Here is a 19700-nt window from a genome sequence, read left to right on the forward strand (position 1 = left end):
AACTATACAATATATATCTTACTCCTACTCGCTACATTTTTAAATGGCAATAAATTCAGTAAACGCTGTCACTCCATCGGATCCTAAGGTGATAAAATAATAAAAAGCAATGCCTATGAATTTTGAAAGTGACTGATGGAAAATATAAAATTGTTAACGATGGCATTATTTATAGTTTACATATTGTTGGTACAAAATTCGATGAATTAGATGATTTTACGGTGGTTGTTTACAAAAATCGTAAGAATAATCTTGAAAAACTCATTTCCTTTATCGACCATCTCTTGCTATAGAGTTAAATGTATGAGTATTTAAAAGTATCTACTATTAAAAAAAAAGATATATAAACAACTCAAATTTAGCATTGCATTTTATGTTACTTTCTTGCCCTTTGTCTTCCTAATTGTTTATATGCTTCTAAGTTCTAATCAAATTTGCTTTCAATTAACAAATTCTTCTTAAAAGAAAAAACTGACTTTCAATTTCAATTCTTTATTCTTGTTACTCTTTCAATAGTAGTAATTGCTTCAATCTTGGGCCATATGTTGCAACAAATGATGGCCCAAGCCCACTTGGTGATTGGCAGCCCATTAAGGACCCAAAATTAATGAAAAATGGAGAATTTAGATGTTTTAAATAATAATAATAATAATAATAATAATAATAATAATAATAATAATAATAATAATAATAATAATAAAAATATTAATAATAATAATAATAATAATAATAATAATGATGATGATAATGATAATAATAATAATAATAATTAAAAATAAAACAGACGATGAGGAAACACTTCTCCTTTATCTGATATACAAATTAATCGGACCAACAATTTAGATGTTTTTTAATAATAATAATAATAATTGAAAAGGAGAGAGAATCTAGATAAATCCGTTGAAACAAGTTCGACTAGAATAACGTTGATAGGACAAATTCATCTCAATGGTTGTTACACATATTGTATTGTATTATTAGTTCAAATATAATGTTTGTTTTAATTGTTATGTAAATTTTACTGTATTGTATCGTTTAAATTCATTGGTAGATAACGATGAAAAGACTCATTTTGTGTAACGACTAAATTGGTGTGATTGCGTTAGTCTTTACTTATTATTTAATAATTGACCTATTTTATCTTTTATCCTACTTTTTCATAGTAACTTTGCCCCATCCTCTACTTTTCTTGTAAGTTTCTCATTCAAATTATGTATGTGTGACAACATGTAACGATGAAGAACAATACAATCTATCCAAATAGTATATTCATTAAAACAATACAACACAATATAATACGATACACTATGAAACAATACATAATAACCATCCAAACAAAATGTTAAGATTCTTATTCTTTTTCTCCCCGTTCTTACCAAAAAATAAATTTTATGACTTTTTTTTTAATGAGATACCACCTACTGCATTTAATAAGCGGTCCTTAAACGTAACATCAATATTTCCATGACAATAATTTAAAATTTTAGTGAATATGAATATATGATTGTCGGTTCTCCACTTTACCTAACACTTTCCTTTAAATAAGTGCACCCATTAAATTAAAAACCCCACTTTTTCTCTTAAATTTTTTCATTTTTCACTCTCAAAAATAATAAATAAAAATGGCCATCAAATTATTTTCTGTTTTCTCCTTGACTCTTTCAATTATCTTAATTTCTTCAATTTTCTTCCATTTCTCCGCCGCATTGGGTGGTGCAGTTGGTGGTTGGACCCCGTTAAATGACGTAAATACCCCTGAAGTGGTTGCGATAGGACAATTCGCGGTGAATGAGCACAATAAAGAGGCAGGGACAAAATTGGAATTTCAAAGTATTACTAAAGGAGAAAGTCAAGTCGTTGCCGGAATAAATTATCGACTTGTAATTAACGCTAAAGATGGAGGTCATGTTCGTAAATATTTGGTGGTTGTATGGGATAAACCATGGGAGAAAATTAAGAAACTTACTTCCTTCAAACAAATGTAAGTGTTGGTTATGAATTATGATTAAGGATTTTGAGTCAGTGGATTCAAAATAAACGTCATGTTATAATAATATATATGTGTTATGTTTTAATGTTTTTGTATATGTATGTATTGTTTGAGATATGTATTTGGTTATATAAATTTGGTAAATTTAAGATTTTAAGTTAGTGGATTCAGAATAAACGTGATTTCATGTGTATATATATCTATTAATGTTTTTGTATATGTATATATTGTTTGAGATGTGTATTAGTTATAAATTAGGCGAATTTAAGATCAGTCTGTGGATTTAGAATAAATATGATCAATGTGAGCATGGTATGATATGTATACATTATAATGTTTTTGTATGTGTACGTATATTTTTCGAGATAAGTATTATGAGGATTCCTTCTAATATTGACTAGTTTTACACTGGCGTTGAGCGAAAATTTCCTCCTTTTGGATAAAAGCAATTATCTAGAACATATTTTGATGTTTTTGTATTGTATATGTATATATTTTTTGAGATTTGTATCATGAGGATTCGTTATGAAATTGGATCATTTCACGTTGAGTTTAATTAAGCCTACTAGAACTTCTCCCTCCTTTATCCAAACAACTATTTCAGTTGGAATCGCAAAACTTATCTTAAATTTGTGGAGAATAAACATTATCAACGTGATCTTATGATATATGTATACGTTTTTAACGTTTTTGTATATGTTGTTCAAGATCTATATATGTATTGTGAGGATTAATCATGTTATTAGTTACTTTTGTACTGTTTTCCAGCCGATTATTGCAATGTGTCCTCTTTTGTATATGTATCGTAAACTTAGTCTTACGTTTACCGTCAACCTACTGCATTTTTTCTATACTTTAACTGCACGGAAGCAATAAATTCAGTTGAATCCATCCTAAATCCACGGAGAAAATATGCTAACTAGTCAATTTGTAGGGTTATTTGTTTGAATTTTCTGGTAATCAAGAAATATGGTTTTTGCTTATCTGTTTTGTTTTGGACAAAGTTTTCAATTTGGAGTCTAAATCGACATTGAGTCATTTGGACGTTATTGTTGACTTGTCAATCACTCAACATAAAATAGAAGCATTGCAAGTTTAGCTAGCAGAAAGGTTTATGACTAAAAAAAACTATTTTTTTTTCTCTCGAGAAAATCATATCTTAGCTATCTAGTATTTCTTTTGCGTATCTAAATTATCTTAAAATATATCTTGATGATGAATTGACCAACTATTTGTTCCTGATAGATAGACACGTGTAGATCAACTCAACATCGAGGTGTGTTTTAATACAAAAAAAAGAAGGTGATAATTTAGATATGTAATGAAATAATGGATAGTTGAGAAATAAAATTCACAAAAATGTGATAATTTAGATATATTTTTACCATCAACTCTAAAAAAGAAAGTATTAAAGTGAGATTAAATGGGACTATGATATCCAGAAAAGCAGATTTTATAAAGTTAAGATCAACAATGTCAAATTTATGAAATGGAAATAAGTCGAACAATGCAACGTAGGGATCTTTATTCATCTAGTTGTTGATTAGAGATGACAAATATCTCGTCAAATTAGTCAAGATAAATGCAAACTGGCCTAAACAACACCATTGATAATGATTAAAAAAGGCATTACAAGAAACACAAAGCAAAGTCAATATTCCATAGCATATCCTCACTAGAAAAGTTAGTAGCCAGATGACAATGCAATAAATCTAAGCAATAAATCTAAGGACTTTTCTAGCTAATTTAGTTGAAAAGGACCTCTTTCATTTTAATTTCAAATTCAAAGATTGTAATAATGAAATGAAAGAAAAAAGATGGATTGATTAAATAGATGTGTTTGGAGATAGGTGGTTATAAGGCCCAAAATGAGTGGCCAAACTCTAGAGTATTCATGTGACCTTCAAGCAAGTGGGCTCAAAAACTCCATATACCTCCACTCTCTTCTTTTCATTTAATCATTCAGTGTTCAGAATTCATTGATTCGATTAATTTAAATTTAAATGTTACAAAAATGTTGTTATGAGGAGGTTTAGAGCTTCCGGCCACCACGAAGGATTATAGTGGATGGATAAGATCATTTCACTTTTATATAATTAAAAATTCAACTCCGAGCCTTGAGTATGAAAAAAATCTTAGTAGAGAACATTTTTCTTCTAATAGACCTTCTGTGACACAAATTCAGACTAGTCAAGGGGCCCAATAGAATTATCGAACATAACATAGAACAAAACCCTTCGTTTTGGAGCCATGATAGGTTTTGAATGACCTTCCTCTCTCTATAGGTTGAGCTTTCTTTTCAGCCCTCTCACTTAAAAACACGACTTTATTTGTCATAATTTTATTTGTAGAACTCGAATTCGAAACCTTCGACAAGAAAGAAAAAGGAGATATGCACAGAATTGATGTAAATCAAAGGAATGGTGGGATGGGAATAGACACAACTGTTCTTGATTAAAAGGACATTTATATTGGATATCCCCATACACTTCCATTTTATTCTTTTAAAGAATTTAATAGAGTGAAATGGAAAGTTCCAAGTGGAGATATAGGAAAACAGCATTATCACACAATAATATTAAATAGCATCTTTCAAAAATGTAGGGTAAAGTTTATATTTAATAGATTCTTATGGTTCGACTATGTTCTAAATATGCAGGATAAAGTTGCGTTTAATAGATCCTTATGGTTCGACTCTGTTGTAAATTTCACAAATAGCAAAAATTTAGCCTATCATGTTATTCTTTTCAAGCTAATTAAAAAGAGAGAGTAGAAAATTGAGTTTTCTAAATCATGGTCATGATAATCTTAGAAATGTCAATATTTTGAAAATGGATGTATGGAATTCTAAAAGTCTATGTTGATTTTTTTATTTTGAAGTTTTGAATCTGCCTCAAAAAATAGAATAGTAGAATTTGCGTATGTACACATTACTTTATTTATATCTTATTTTTGAAATTACATCAAATATATTATTATTATTTTGCCAGTTTTACAAGTGGAAGAAACTAGAGTTTTTTCTAGAAGCTCTTTTAATTTGTCGAAAGAGATTTTTTCTTTTCAAAGCTGCTTGAGAAAAAAATAAACAAACGTGAAATTTTTTAAACAAACAAAAGCTTAAATACTTTGTATATTATTTTAAGATTTTGTGTCCCTTGAGATGTTCAAAAGAAATCACGTCTCAAAACAATATAGTAAAAAAAAATGATACTAGTTGACTTGTGAAAAAAATAATAATCTTTAAGGATCCTAGTAATTATAGATTATTATAGCTTTGTGATTCCATTTGATTTTTCTCTACGCACATACTTTTCTTTCTAAAAATAAGAATCAAAATCGAATATTAGATTAATATCTTTCTTAATTATCTGATATTCAAAATTTATGACACTTAACTATTTTAGAGTTATCATAGCTTGCACGTCTACTAAAAAGAAGCACTCTCTCGTATTACAATTTTTTATTATTAAAGTTTAAAGTCGTTATCCCAAGTTAATACTTATCAATTATAGATATTTTAATAAAAAAATTCATAAGTTCTCAACGTGCCATCTTTTAGGATAATCAGTTGAAAAAATGTTGATAATGACTTGCACAAATTTTATATATGATCGTTGAAACACTACAATTGTTAAACATTAATACATTGTAATGGTCATAAATTGGCCCCATCTTTTAAGCTGTTTTTTTAATTATAATTATTATATTTTATTTTAATGAAATCAACTTTTTTCCTTTTTCTTCTCTTTTTATAGTTATTATCGCTTTAAAATTCTGTACAAACTTGAAAATTAAAAGGACACAATTACATATCAAGTAATTAAGTAGTAGTACCAACATACCAACATGTATTGCCTACACTTTTAATACTCCTATGAGGTTTCGAATTTTTGAGTTTCTAGAAATTAACATTTTTTATTAAGAGTGTGACTCTCAAAATATATCTTACAATACATGAATTCAAATTTAATCGAAATCTAATAAAAATTATCAGACACAAGATGAGAGGTTAAAAAAAGGCAAATAGTAATAGTAAATTTGGTTGCTATAATGTTTTAGAATTAAAGATTTCTAAGTAGTGTACATAGTTAGGAAGGCTGAAATTCATAAATGGTAATTTACGATATTTACCATAATCACCAAAAATTATATAGTATATTCCATTTCATAAGTATATGACAAGTTCATTTATCTTGAACTTCCAACTTTATTCTCTGATCAACATATTTTTGATGAGTATATATTTCCTTTTTTTTCATTTTTTCGATATCTCAATTAATTTCTGATATATTATCTTTGCATTAAATTCACCTAAGATTAGGCGTCAAGCGTCTGTAATTAACTTTTTAGGTTTGCCGTCTGAGAATGTAATCATGAGAAACTATCAAACTAGGATATCACATAAGCAAAGGTAACTTCTGTTTGAGCGCGAAATAAATAAAATTCAAAGAAAAAAAAATCATATTTAAAACTCAAATGAAGTAAATTAAAAATAAATATCATGTCAATTTAATTAATTATATAAAAAAATACTTACCAGACCAATACAATATTCAACCGCGAGAATACAATATTAATATTAGTTAGATGTATTAAAAGAAAACATACCAAGAGTTACAATGAGAAATATAATACTACTAACAAACATATTCAATATAATTTCATCAAATAAGATTTGAAAAAAGTAAAGTATATACAAATCATATTTCTATCTTAAAAATAGAAATATGATTTCGACATACCTTTATAATATATTTAGTATGATCTCATCAAATTATAAGATTGAAAAAAGAAAAAGATAAAGTCTATACAAATCATATTTCTATCTTAAAAATAGAGATATGATTTTCACATACCTTAATAACATACTTAGTATGATCTTATCAAATAAGATCCGAAAAAAGATAAAGTTTATACAAATCATATTTCTATCAAAATAGAGATACAATTTCAATTAAAATCCAAAACAATCCCCAAAAAGAAAGTAATATAAAAGTAGAAGAAATAGTTAGCACAGTAGTTTAACAAGAATTTGGGCATAGGAGAAAACTACAAATACTTGTAGACAATTTGTACTACCCACCATAGATCGAATCAAGATCAACAGCTAATTTCATCTTCTCCAATCCAAATTCGATAACCTCACAAAAATTTACAGCAAATCTTGGAGAAAGAATGAAACCCCATGAAAAATAGTGAAGTATTGAAGAAGTTTGAAAGAAATCTAACAGTGTGTAGAGAATTCAACATTTGGGGAAGTGGGTGTGATTGAAAATCAAGCAAAATAGGAATTTGTTTTTCAGGACCGAAAGGGGGCGGCGGCAAAAGCTCTGAACCACAACCAATTGTGGTTCAGAGGTTGTCGTCCCCAATTCAAGCAGTAACAGCAGCTGCTGCTTCGTCGTTTAGGGAGAATAGTTTTGGTGCTGGTGATAGTACGAAGATGAAGGGTTTATTTAAGTCTAAGCCCAAGACTCCTGCTGACCTTGTTCGTCAGACCCGTGAACTTCTTATGTATGTTGAACGGGTTAATGATACTCGTGAAGGCAAACGAGAAGAAAAGGTTTGAAATTTTTCAGTTTTTAGTTCATGATTGATTGTTACATTGTCTAATTTTGTTAGTTTAGAAATTGGCTTAGTTTGTGAATTAGTGAGCTGAAAGGGTACCTTCCCCAGAGTATCTTGTTATTGTTGTTGTTGTAATTGAGCAGAAATGGATATAAAGGATCATATAGTGATCTCAGCTAATTTGGTTTGAGACTGAGGTTGATTGATTTGGTTAATTTGTTTGAGTGAATGCTATTGAATTAGCTTGTTTAATGAGATTCTTATGTATTGAGTGGGTTTCCGACACTCGTGAAAAGCAAACGACAAGAAAAGGTTTGATTTTTATTCTTTACAAAATTCTTACCTTGTCTTATCTTGTATGGAAAGGAAAATGGGAACTGAATAGAGCAAAGTATACAAGGAATTATATGGTTTTGAGGTATAGTTGATGATAGATTGATCGATTGTTGGAGTGAGTCTTTTTGAAGTGGCTTAGTTTGTGATTAAGTGATGTGGATTTAGTGGAATAGATATAGAGGATTCATATAGCCGAGCTCAATGAATTTGGTTTCAGACTGAAGTCGATTGATTTGGTTCAATTTGTTTGAATCAATGCTTTTGAATTATCTTGTTTTGTGGAATTTTTCAGAAATGGGATGGCTTTAGTTGGTCCAATTTGGATCTAGTTCATTTGCTTGTGATCAAAATGTAATTTTTAATTTTGTAGATTGCTAAACAACAACGGAATTGGCAGATAAGTGCAGTGGATTGATTTGGTTCAATTTGTTTGAATGGACGTTTTTGAAGATTGCTTTGTGATTTTTTGAGTAATGCAATAGCTTTAGTTAGCACAATTTGGATCCCCATCATTTGCTTGTTAACAAAATTATATTTTATTATGTGGAACGCTAATTGCTAAGCAAAGAGCGAAGTGGTGGATAAGTTCTTTCTAGTGATATGCAGTAGAGTTGATTTGTTTTCTACGTTCTGGAATATTGTGATTGAATCAACAGTGAATCAGTGACAATGCCACTATTTTGAATGTCGCTGATATAGATTCTTAATAATTTGGGATATATATGTGATAGTGCTGTTATATGAAATATTATTTTGTTTGATTATGTTTAGCATCGTGTTTGTTATGCACTTTTTTTTAATGAAGTTGTACACGTTTTATTCTTAAATGTATATTTGCAGATGATGGAGTTAAGCAAGTCAATCCGGGAATTAAAGATTATTCTTTATGGGAATGGTGAATCCGAACCCCTCGCTGAGGCTTGTGCTCAGTTGACCCTAGAATTCTTCAAAGAGAACACGCTTCGGCTAATAATTAATTGTCTTCCCAATTTGAATTTAGAGGTAAGTTAACATCTTCTATGAGTTCAGAAAGTTGCTTATGGTCAGATTGTCTCTCTCTTGTCACGTGAGGTCGTGAGCGGGGTCTTATTTATGTTTTTTTGTTGCTTTTTTTTGGAGAGAGTATGATCTGCTTTCTGTTCTTCAATCATTTTGATGGTTCTACTACATTATTGGGTCATTTTGAATTGGACTTTCACTTCTGTTAAGCCTGTTATCTTTGTTCTTGTCTTTTCCTTATTTTCCTATTATAATGATGTTTCTATTTCACAGACCCGCAAAGATGCTACTCAAGTAGTAGCAAATCTGCAGAGACAGCAGGTTCAGTCACGGCTGATTGCTTGTGATTACTTGGAAGCAAACATTGATCTGATGGACAAATTAATATTAGGGTAAGCTACAGTACATAAGATATCCAAAATCTGGTGACTTGCTAGTATGATGCTTTGTCCTGTCAAATTTTCATGTTTACTAGTTTTCCATATTCTTTAAATTTTTCTTACCTTTACTTTCTGACAGATGTTTCTAATCTGTATCCATGTGAAAGCTAAGTCAGATATTTTGGATGAAAGAAACCATTTTTAGATATAGACTTTTGGACTAGAAGTGCTTGTTTTCCTTGTACCGATAAAAAATAAGTTCTTGTATTCCTTGTACTTTATTGTGTTCTGTGTCTAATCCGTGTTATCAGGATTTTCTTTTGCTTGAAACACTCCCTTTTTTGGTCCTCTAGAAACATCAGCTCTACACCAAGACAAACTCGAGATTAAATTGAGATTAAGCAGACCTTATTTTCTTTATTAGTCCAAATGATAGTATTTACTTGACCTTTATAATGTTATCTGTGTGGCTAGTCAAATTTTATCACATAAATGGGATGAGGTAATACTTTTCGACTGCATTTTCGCAAGCATTTTTTCAGAACTTAATTTCTGCAGCGCAAAAGATGTTTCTGGAGATTCCTGTTGCTAATCTCCAGTTTGTATGTTTGCTGACTTCTGATGATCCTTTTCCCATGTCATCTAGATATGAGAATACAGAAATGGCTTTGCATTATGGTGCAATGTTGAGGGAGTGCATTCGCCACCAGAGTGTTGCAAGGTAAACCACCTGAACCTATTTGATGGTTTTTTTTTGTCTTTTAGTAAATTGTCTAGAATTTTTTTTCTTTGCTTCTTTCAAGTTTATTGGTGTAAGGGGATATATTTATCTGACTTGCTGGTGACATAATTAGTTTCTTTGAAATCTCTTTCTAGTCCGTGATTATGTCTTGGATAGAAACATAAAAAAGTAGCTTCATGCTATTGAATGGGTCCTTTTTTCTGATAACTTGTATTTGCTCTTTGGTTTTTAGGTATGTCTTGGAGTCTGAGCATATGAAGAAGTTTTTCGATTATATTCAGCTGCCAAATTTTGACATTGCTGCTGATGCTGCTGCCACCTTTAAGGTTAAATGCTCTTGATCATGATTCTGGAATGATTATCACTGTCTGCTTCTCCTTTGCCTATCACACGTCATTAAGCTGGTGGAAAAAGCAGAAAGTGAAGCCTTTTTGCTACTTTAAATTAGAAATAATTCAATAAGAAGTAAATGAATTAGTTTCATGGGAATTCATTCACCATTGCTGTCATCCATATTTATAGGAGAAAGTTATTTTATGGAATGGGGTGATTTGTTTCTCCTAGAAGCAAGCACTTGTTGGCAAAGTGGCTCTGGAAATATATAGCTTTCCTATTCTGTAAGAACTAGCTAATCATTACTACTGTGACGTTATCCTTATCAGCTTGTAATTCTTGATCAGGAACTCTTGACAAGGCACAAATCAACAGTAGCTGAATTTCTTTCGAAGAATTATGACTGGGTAATGAAAGTTAATTATTTGGACAAGTGTTTGTATTGAATGTGTGCAAGAATATTGTTTAAACCATATATTATTTCTTTCGAAGAATTATGCTGCTTGTGGCTTTATTTTTGTTAATGTACATAATGCTCTCAAGCTACTTCTTCAATACTAGTTCTGCTTACACTACTAAGTTCTTGTTATGATTACATGATTGTGACATCATCTTTTTTGTTCTCGAGTGTTTCGTGGCCAATGTGTTAACCCCATGGGCACTAGGCAGTAGTATTATAATTTTGAATTTGTGGACCTTATTTCTGTTGCTCCTATTGTCTATTGCATGACGGGGTGAAAATGTAAAGGATCAATTGAATCCCCCCCTGCCCCCCCCCCCCAAAAAAAAACTGTTGTTTATTTGCATTTGTAGGATAGTGAGGTGATATCTGCTGTTTCCAGTCTTGTTATTCGCTTGCTTTATGAATGACTTGTTAGTTGTTCTGGAAAATAGATTGTTGTTAACTCATACACCATCTTGTGGTTCTGGTTTCAGTTTTTCACAGAGTATAACTCAAAGCTACTCGAGTCTAGTAACTACATCACCAGAAGACAAGCTGTCAAGGTAAGGGATTTGTCCCACTTTGATGTGGAAATATTCGGTTGAATAGTATGGTTCTGGTAATTCTGGCATGAGTTTTGTTTCTTTGGAATCTCACACATTTTGCAAAGAATCCAAGTATAAATTTGGGACGTTACATTATGAATCATTAATGTACAAAGTGCTTTCTTTTGTTAAATTTCTCCAGATCTTACACAAGTGATGTTTTGCTGACTTGAATGCTGATCATCTTGTGGAAGATTTTTTTTTCTTGTCCTTTTGCACCTCTTTAGAAAATACTAGTAGTGTTATCAAAAGCAAAAAATGCCAAAAAGCTCTAAGGTTCATTGGAGCTTTAAGCGCAAAGCACAAATAAAGTGTGGGCTTTAATGAAAAAAGGTGCAAAGGGAGAAAAAAATACAAATATATATGTTTAGTCCACGGCTAATAATTATAAGCATGAATGACAAATATATGAACAAAGAAATTGAAAAAAATTACGATATAGTGAAATATCAATTGTTTTGTGTCACCTCTAGAGGCTCAATAGAAAGGAAAAATTTGTATTAGAACCTTGATGACGACATTGAAGCGCACATTAAACGAGGCGAAACGCTCAACGCGTTTTTAGCCTCATTATAGGGCTTAGTGTGCCTTTGACAACACTGATACATAGTAATGTTAAGAAGAAAATAGGAGGAAGTTGTAATCTGTTCAAGGCACACCAGATATTCTGAGGTGGAAACACCGTAGGGACGGAATGTTACTGTTAAGGATTTAAGTCTGTCTACAAGATGGTATCATCAGCCATTTCCGTGAACTAAAGGCTTTTGAAGATTATATATAAAGCTATGAATAACCAAAAAAGTCACAAAGAAGGGAAATTTTTATTTTTGTTAATTGTTGCTGCACTGTTTGTGGCGATGCTGTGAAGTTCATTTCTAAATCCATGTGGATTGAACTGGGTTATGTCAATGTTTGTAAACAACCCTCTCTTATGCTAGTCAGGCGGGAGGGTGAAAAAGATAGTAGAACCATATGGAATGTCATTCCTGCACGTATATTTTGGGTTATTATTAATGAAAGGTATGTGAGATTCTTTGAAGGAAAAGCTGAACCATTACATAGGCTTAAATATGGATGCTGGTCTTTTTTGGCTTTTTCATGTCGTACTAAATATAAATTGCTTAGAAACTTTAATTGTTTTCCTCATATTCGAATGTTTGAATTCTATCATATGCAGAAAATGGCTTATTAAATGTACATATTTTAGCACTTTCACAATGTTGTTGGAGGAATAAAAAATTCTAAAACATTTTAAATCTTTAAAATTATCTGCTTTGTTGTTGCAGCTCTTGGCAGATATGTTGTTGGACCGCTCAAATTCTGCTGTGATGACACGTTATGTTAGCTCAAGAGACAACTTGAGGATTCTCATGAATCTGCTCAGGGTATTGATCACCTTCCTTCGTGCTCACTATCACTGTTTGTTTTTTCTTTCCTCGTGTGTCTTTCCATGTGTCTGTTCTTTTGGTTTACTTTCATTTGCTTTATATTCTGTAGGGGCTTTACTATGCTTCTCAATATACCCTTTCTGTGGTTGCTAGTTTAGGGTCAGACATGAATAAATGAGTGGATAATGCAGCATTGATTTAAATTTGGACGTTTTAACATGAGTTGCTACAAGAATTGGTCAAAATCAAACCTATGTGTATATATATTAACAGACTTATGACTCTGATTTTCTTGGCTCTGTACTTGTTAATATGGGGAAGAGGCTTTTTCTTCCGTCACTTCAGCTGACTTGAAAAGCCTAACATCGACGAGTAGTTTTCAAATGTTCTTTATTAGTATTGCTCTAATCATCTGATATTGATTGCTGAGTTTCTCTTTGGCAGGAGTCAAGCAAGAGTATCCAGATAGAAGCATTTCATGTCTTCAAGGTACCCTTCTTGTTTCGACATTGTTTCATGTATATGCTCATTAATTAACTCCATTTATCAAATGCTTTTGTCTCTAACCTTTTAAAGCTTTACAGCTATTTGCGGCAAATCACAACAAGCCTCCCGATATTGTTAGCATCCTTGTAGCAAACAGAAACAAACTTCTTCGCCTCTTTGCTGATTTTAAGACTGAAAAAGGTACGAAAACACAATCGAAATGAAAAGAACACCCCATGTCGTGTGAAAGCATGATGAAATCGTTGTCCTTACTCGTCTTTTTGTTGTGTGCAGAGGATGAGCAGTTTGAGGCTGACAAAGCGCAAGTTGTCAAAGAAATTGCAGCCCTTGAACCGAAGGAAAACAAATAAATCGCAGTCGAGGAACGCGCAACAGTGTGTCATTTTTTTTTTGAGTTGTTGAGCTCTGCTGTATGTTTAATACAAAAAATGGTGTTTTCTCTACTGAACAATAATTTGATTGAATCTTTTGTCAGTGCCATTTCTGGTCTTTCACGTTCACATTACTGAATATAAAGTGTGTCTCAATTGTTTCTCCATTTAAGTCCTCTGTCAACTCACTTTCAAGACGAAATACTTATGGACATCCTCAACAGGTTACTGTACGGTCTCTTCTTCGATTGAAGATTCAAAGGTGTTTCAAAATTTTGGGAAACACTGGATTCCAATCCTTACTTTATAAGAAGCATCTTTGTATTTATTCTACTTTTTATATACTGATGATGAAGTAGTAGTTTACGAATGATTATGGTTTCAAGGAATCTTGATTGTTTATACTATAGTTATTCCATTGATTCGTACGTCCAGTGGACCATTTGTATCATTGCCTCAAAGTGGTGAGGACCATTTGCTCTCATCATGGAATTGCTTCACTTACTGTTTAGTAATATTAGAACAATAATTTATATTTGGCAAACATTAAAATTATTTATAGAAAAAGCTATGTATTCCTCTTTTGGAAAAAACAATTTCTGCTATTAATTTAATGCATTGATCGAAGCACTATTTTTCATTATCGTTCTAATATTTTTTTTTTATATATTAATAAGTAAAAGTTCCTCCTTTATTTGCTTCGGAACTCAGAGGTTTTAGAAGCAGACAAAGAAGAAACCATTTTTGTTATGCACTATGTACCCATATGTAATATTTTAATATCTAATGCTAACAGTAATGTAGCCACGTTTAATATATTTGATGAATATTATATAAATATATAAAAAATCGTCTATTACCCAAACAAAAAAAAAAGAAAGTACACAAGCATTAAGCTACTTTGAACCAAAAACAAAAATAAAAAAAATAAGCATATACTCTCACGTTGCATAGGCATATTCCACGTCTGTTATTGCTTTTACCAAACTGCCCTTCACTTGTATTTTCTGGGATTCTTTTAATGGATAAAAAAAATTAAAGTATGAAAATCAAAACATTTAATTATTCTTGTAATTTAGGGTGCTACTCGATAATTTAATAGTTCCAGCATACCAAAAGGAACTAATAAACACTTCAAATTATAGCCTTTTATTTAAACATGAATTAAATAAATATCAAATTCGAGATCGATTTGATTTTTGTGGTATATATATAAAAAAATATGCTTTCATGTGCTACGTGAGGTAAATATATTACTCCTATATATATTCACATCAAATTATCCCTTTTTCTTCTTATCAGTCAATTAAAATATATTTATTTTTAAGATGGCGCAAAATGGTAGAGCCCTTATCTCTGCTTAGAATGTTTTACCCATATAATTATTAATCCTATTATTAAGAATTTGCATTATAATTGTTTGATTTTTATAATGTGATTGTTTGAATTTTTCAGGTTCAGTTGAAGAGTTTCTTGATGTTGCAGTTGAAGCTGCTAAAAAAGCTGGAGAGGTAGATCTAATTTGACCCAATTTATTCTTTTTTTTGAATAATTTTAGCTACTTACATTGTAAAGATTCAATTTTTAGCTTGAGTAATTAAAAAAGATTCAATTTTTAGCTTGAATAATCAAAATAGATTCAATTTTTAGCTTGAGTAATTAAAAATAGATTCAATTTTTAGCCTGAACAATCAAAAAAAAGATTCAATTTTTAGCTTGAATTATCAAAAAAGATTCAAATTTTAGCTTGAACAATCAAAAAAGATTCAATTTTTAGCTTGAACAATCAAAAAAGATTTAATTTTTAGCTTGAATAATTAAAAAAAAGATTCAATTTTAAGCTTGAATAATCATAAAAGATTCAATTTTTAGCTTGAATAATCATAAAAGATTCAATTTTTAGCTTGAACAATCAAAAAAATAGATTCAATTTTTAGCTTTTAAGTTTTTCTTGATTTCATTGTTTTGTATTCATATGTTTTGCAGATAATTCGCCAAGGATTCTATAAGACTAAGCATGTGGAGCACAAAGGAGTGGTTAGTGCCTGTTTAGTTTTTGCCTTGGCCTATGTTGTTCGGACTCTTCAAAAATGTTAACGGGCGAGTGTTAGGTCCTTCGGAGGATCTTACACAGTTTAAACATCATTTTTAGAGAGTGTGAGACTCTCCAAAGAAGGTTGCAGAACCTGTGTTAGATCTTCCAAAAATGCACTGCTTTTGGAGGTTCTGGACACGTGCCTGGTGACATTTTTGAAGAGTCTGAGCAACATAGTGTTTGGATTTTCCTTGTAAACAAATGCTTTCTGTCCTTCTGTGATCTTCATGAAGAGCTATTATTGCTTAATTTGCTAGTCAGTTCTTGCTTATATGAAGACCAATTTTAGATATTAAGATTCTACGTAGAGAATGAACCATGTTTATGGCTTGAGTTTGAGCATCTATGCTTTATTATCCTGAAGGAACTAGTTAAGAATGAGTTGTTTCTTGCGTAAAGCTAATCATCTGTTTTGTTTTTGGCCAAAAAATGTGAAATTTAGTTGATTGTTTTCTTTCTGCTGACTTAGAAATCCGAATTTCGTGAGGCCAACTCTTAGGACCAACCGCAGCCTCCGGAACTAGGAGATATGTGCCTGCCCCTCTACCCTTCTCCATTTAATCTGGCTTAGTTCGCTTGACGCAGCTATCTTGATTGTTTCTGTCTCTTGTTTTAATCTATGGGTCTTTTTATACAATTAAATCTCTGTTATTCATACAATGTAGGTGGATTTAGTCACAGAGACTGATAAGGCATGTGAAGATCTCATTTTTAATCATCTTAAGCAATGTTTCCCCAGCCATAAGGTTCGCTTTCAGATCTTGTATCCTTAGTTCCATCACTTCATTAGCTGTATCGTGAAAAGATTGTATTGATCTGTTTCTGGCTCTTTGCTGCAATATCTGTCCACTTCAGTTCATTGGTGAAGAAACAACTGCTGCTTGTGGAAATTTTGAGCTGACTGATGAACCAACTTGGATAGTTGATCCACTTGACGGAACCACTAACTTTGTTCATGGGTAATCTTAAATTTCTCCATATTTTGATAGAACTGTTTTATATGATCCATGAAGCTGCTCAAGCTGGTCGTTGTAAAACTTGATTGGCTTCAGGTTCCCTTTTGTCTGCGTATCAATCGGTCTCACAATTGAGAAGAAACCAACAGTTGGTGTTGTTTACAACCCAATTATCGAAGAGGTAAGATATCTCAATCAACAATGCTTGAATTCCAAATTAGTTGAGTTCCGCTGCATGAACCCTCTACATCCATTTCCTTATATTTAGGTTCAATTCATTCCAATACTAAATCATTTATCTTTTAGAACAAAAAAGAGGTACTCTATAAACTAAAAGGTTCTCTAGATTTCGTGCTTGCCCCTTCACAAACATACAAGTCTCTAACCAGAATAAAATATTCCTAAGAGTTTTACAGTAACTAACCTTTATCTCCAACTAGTTCGTTTTGCCTATATAGATCTTTCATTTGCACGCACCTCAACTAATTCCATGGAATACCTGCCACCCCCCACCAACAATAGGTACCAGATAATTGTCTACCAAGGCTAGAACAAATGAAAAGAAACCACCTAGTGTTTTGTCTCTGCTGGAATTTGAACCTGAGACCTCATGGTGCTCAACCCACTTCATTGACCATTAGGCCACACCCTTAGGTGCTTATTCGTTTTATTTATATTGTTTCTGGCTGAATTGATGATTCAAGTTAGTAAGAAGATTTTTGCTTTTGAAATGCAGCTTTTCACTGCAATTGATGGGAAAGGTGCTTTTCTCAACGGGAAGCCTATCAAAGGTATTGTTGCGTATTGGTTATGGTGTAGTTTTCACAACATCATGCTTAAACCTATCGATCTCTAACAAGTCTTCTGCCTTGTTTTAATACCTGCAGTATCTTCACAGTCTGAACTCGTGCAGGCTCTTCTTGCTACAGAGGTACTTGACCTTCCTTTATTTGCTTTGCTTAATGATAGCATCTCCTAATTATTGATTACAATTGCAACCCTGCTGAAATCTTTCAACGAAATGTGACACACGAAGAACTACTTCAGTTTATCTGTTCTGCTGTAACTATGGTTCATAAGAACTTGAAATTTAAATTGTTTTCACAATGTTCGTCAACTACAATTAATTGAACCTCCATCTTGGTTTGTGTAAACTCAGAAGTAGCATATATTTGGTGAAGCATACCTTCGATTATTTGCTTGTCCTGAGTTCTACAAAGAGGTGAATAGGATAAACCAGTTCGATTAAATGAATACGGAAGCCAGGTTCTGTTGCTTGTCCAATTCGGGGAACTTGCGTATTCTTAGCCAATATATTTGTCTTCCCTGCAAATCTCTAGCAGCCTCCTATTATATTGAAACTCTAACTTCCTTGTAAGTTGTCAGATGACACCTGGCAATAGGTTGTTGCAGAGCATTGTGGTTATGTTATGATGAAGTATAAAAGATTTGTTTTCCTCGCAACATTTTATTTGGAAAATTTGTTATTGACCTAGGTGGATTTATGCCTATCTATGTGCTGATCCACTTATTCTGTTTATCTCTTCGGTATACTGGGAAAAGTTACTGACATTTTATTTTACTGGAGCAGGCCGGAACGAACCGGGATAAGTTAACTGTAGATGCTACAACAGGGAGAATCAATAGCTTGCTTTTCAAGGTTACACAACACCTACCAAGACATCCAAGTTTTCAGTTAAAAATATGTTCCGACAATTAAAAAAAATTGGTTTGATCTTTATATTACAGGTTAGGTCCCTTCGAATGTGTGGTTCTTGTGCATTAAATCTTTGTGGAGTGGCGTGTGGAAGGCTTGATCTCTTCTACGAACTTGAATTTGGTGGCCCTTGGTAAGGCTTATAAATTATTTTCTATCTTGTAAGCTGTAACATTCAACATATTGGTGACGTTTGTGTCTATGTATAGGGATGTGGCAGGTGGTGCTGTGATAGTGAAAGAAGCTGGAGGCTTCGTGTTTGATCCGTGAGTAACATACTTTATTCCTCATGAAATTTTCCATATAATGAAAAATAGTATGAGATGAAGTTTCCATGTTCTATTAGAGGGGGAAAAAGTATCTTTCTCATTTAGATGTAAATGACGGTTTCTAGATTCGAAAGAATGTGCTCTTGACGAGCTACAATGTCCGGTGATTTCGGAAACTGTTCAAGATTGTTTTCACATTGAAAAAGAAGTAAAGTTTCGTATCCTGAGAAAAAGAGTGATCTAGTTATTCAAGCACATATTTAGGTTTTACACCTATTTGTAATGGAATATATGTAGTGTACTCATATATCCGACTCCAATTGTTTTAGGATAGAGGCAAAGTTGATTAATGGATTCATTAGTATAGAAATAGATCGTTAGTTTGATATCTCTGATGTGTAATAATTTTTCTTCTTCAGATCTGGTTCAGAATTTGACCTCACAGCTCGACGAGTAGCTGCTACAAACGCTCATCTCAAGGACGCATTTATCAAGGCCTTGAATGAATAAGAATGAGAAGCATGGAGTGGAAAGAAGATACCTCCAGAACCAATCATCTTTCATTATTGAACTACTCTAGTTCTGACCTCCTTTTCAGGATTCAAGCATTATTTAGCCTAGCAGCGATCAAATCATGCCATTTACGGATGATTTTTAATTAACTAGGCAAGTCTACTGTACTATCCTTTTTCAATATTCAAAAATCCGACGATGGTATATAATTGATTTTTTAGTGTAAGAAGATTCATTGAAGACCGTTTTCCGTCAAAAGACATCGATTTATTTGATGGAAAGGGACTTCAATGATAATAAAAGGAGTATTTGGTTCTATATTATAAAAAGCTTCATGCAAGGCCCATTTCATTTGTTTGACAGAAAGGGACTTCAATGATATCTGTCTTTTGCCTCACTCCTTAGCTTTCATGATTTCGGATTGAAGTTACTTTTTTGCATACATTTTGAATTGTTTATGTTTTAGAGTGTGAACCTCCAAATTACGAT

At 32.0% G+C, this 19700-nt stretch overlaps 3 protein-coding genes across 3 annotated transcripts in view; all 3 read left to right on the forward strand.

Annotated features, from left to right (window-relative positions):
- The window catches only part of LOC125817919 (inositol monophosphatase 3), a 57513-nt gene extending 38051 nt beyond the window's left edge, over positions 1-19462 (forward strand). The window contains exons 2-13 of the mRNA XM_049497423.1: positions 14975-15002; positions 15117-15172; positions 15648-15698; positions 16422-16502; positions 16612-16715; positions 16809-16893; positions 17449-17503; positions 17600-17643; positions 18304-18372; positions 18462-18562; positions 18639-18695; positions 19118-19462. Of these exons, the coding sequence (XP_049353380.1) occupies positions 14990-15002; positions 15117-15172; positions 15648-15698; positions 16422-16502; positions 16612-16715; positions 16809-16893; positions 17449-17503; positions 17600-17643; positions 18304-18372; positions 18462-18562; positions 18639-18695; positions 19118-19208 (807 nt within the window). The 5' untranslated portion in view covers positions 14975-14989 and the 3' untranslated portion in view covers positions 19209-19462. The remainder of the gene's footprint in view (positions 1-14974; positions 15003-15116; positions 15173-15647; positions 15699-16421; positions 16503-16611; positions 16716-16808; positions 16894-17448; positions 17504-17599; positions 17644-18303; positions 18373-18461; positions 18563-18638; positions 18696-19117) is intronic.
- Positions 1592-2006, forward strand: LOC125817922 (cysteine proteinase inhibitor 1-like). Its single transcript, XM_049497427.1, has one exon. It carries the CDS (start codon positions 1623-1625, stop codon positions 1983-1985), a length of 363 nt encoding a protein of 120 aa, XP_049353384.1. The 5' UTR covers positions 1592-1622; the 3' UTR covers positions 1986-2006.
- On the forward strand, positions 7007-13680 carry LOC125817918 (putative MO25-like protein At5g47540). Its single transcript, XM_049497422.1, has 11 exons — positions 7007-7553; positions 8735-8896; positions 9167-9285; positions 9920-9994; positions 10248-10341; positions 10696-10755; positions 11285-11353; positions 12682-12780; positions 13228-13272; positions 13368-13470; positions 13564-13680. Exons 1-11 carry the CDS (start codon positions 7434-7436, stop codon positions 13638-13640), a joined length of 1023 nt encoding a protein of 340 aa, XP_049353379.1. The 5' UTR covers positions 7007-7433; the 3' UTR covers positions 13641-13680.
- Positions 19463-19700: the final 238 nt, after the last annotated feature.

This window comes from Solanum verrucosum, unplaced genomic scaffold (genome assembly GCF_900185275.1).
Source record: "Solanum verrucosum unplaced genomic scaffold, falcon-dt-bn FXZP01000254.1, whole genome shotgun sequence".
Taxonomy (NCBI): Eukaryota; Viridiplantae; Streptophyta; class Magnoliopsida; order Solanales; family Solanaceae; genus Solanum; species Solanum verrucosum.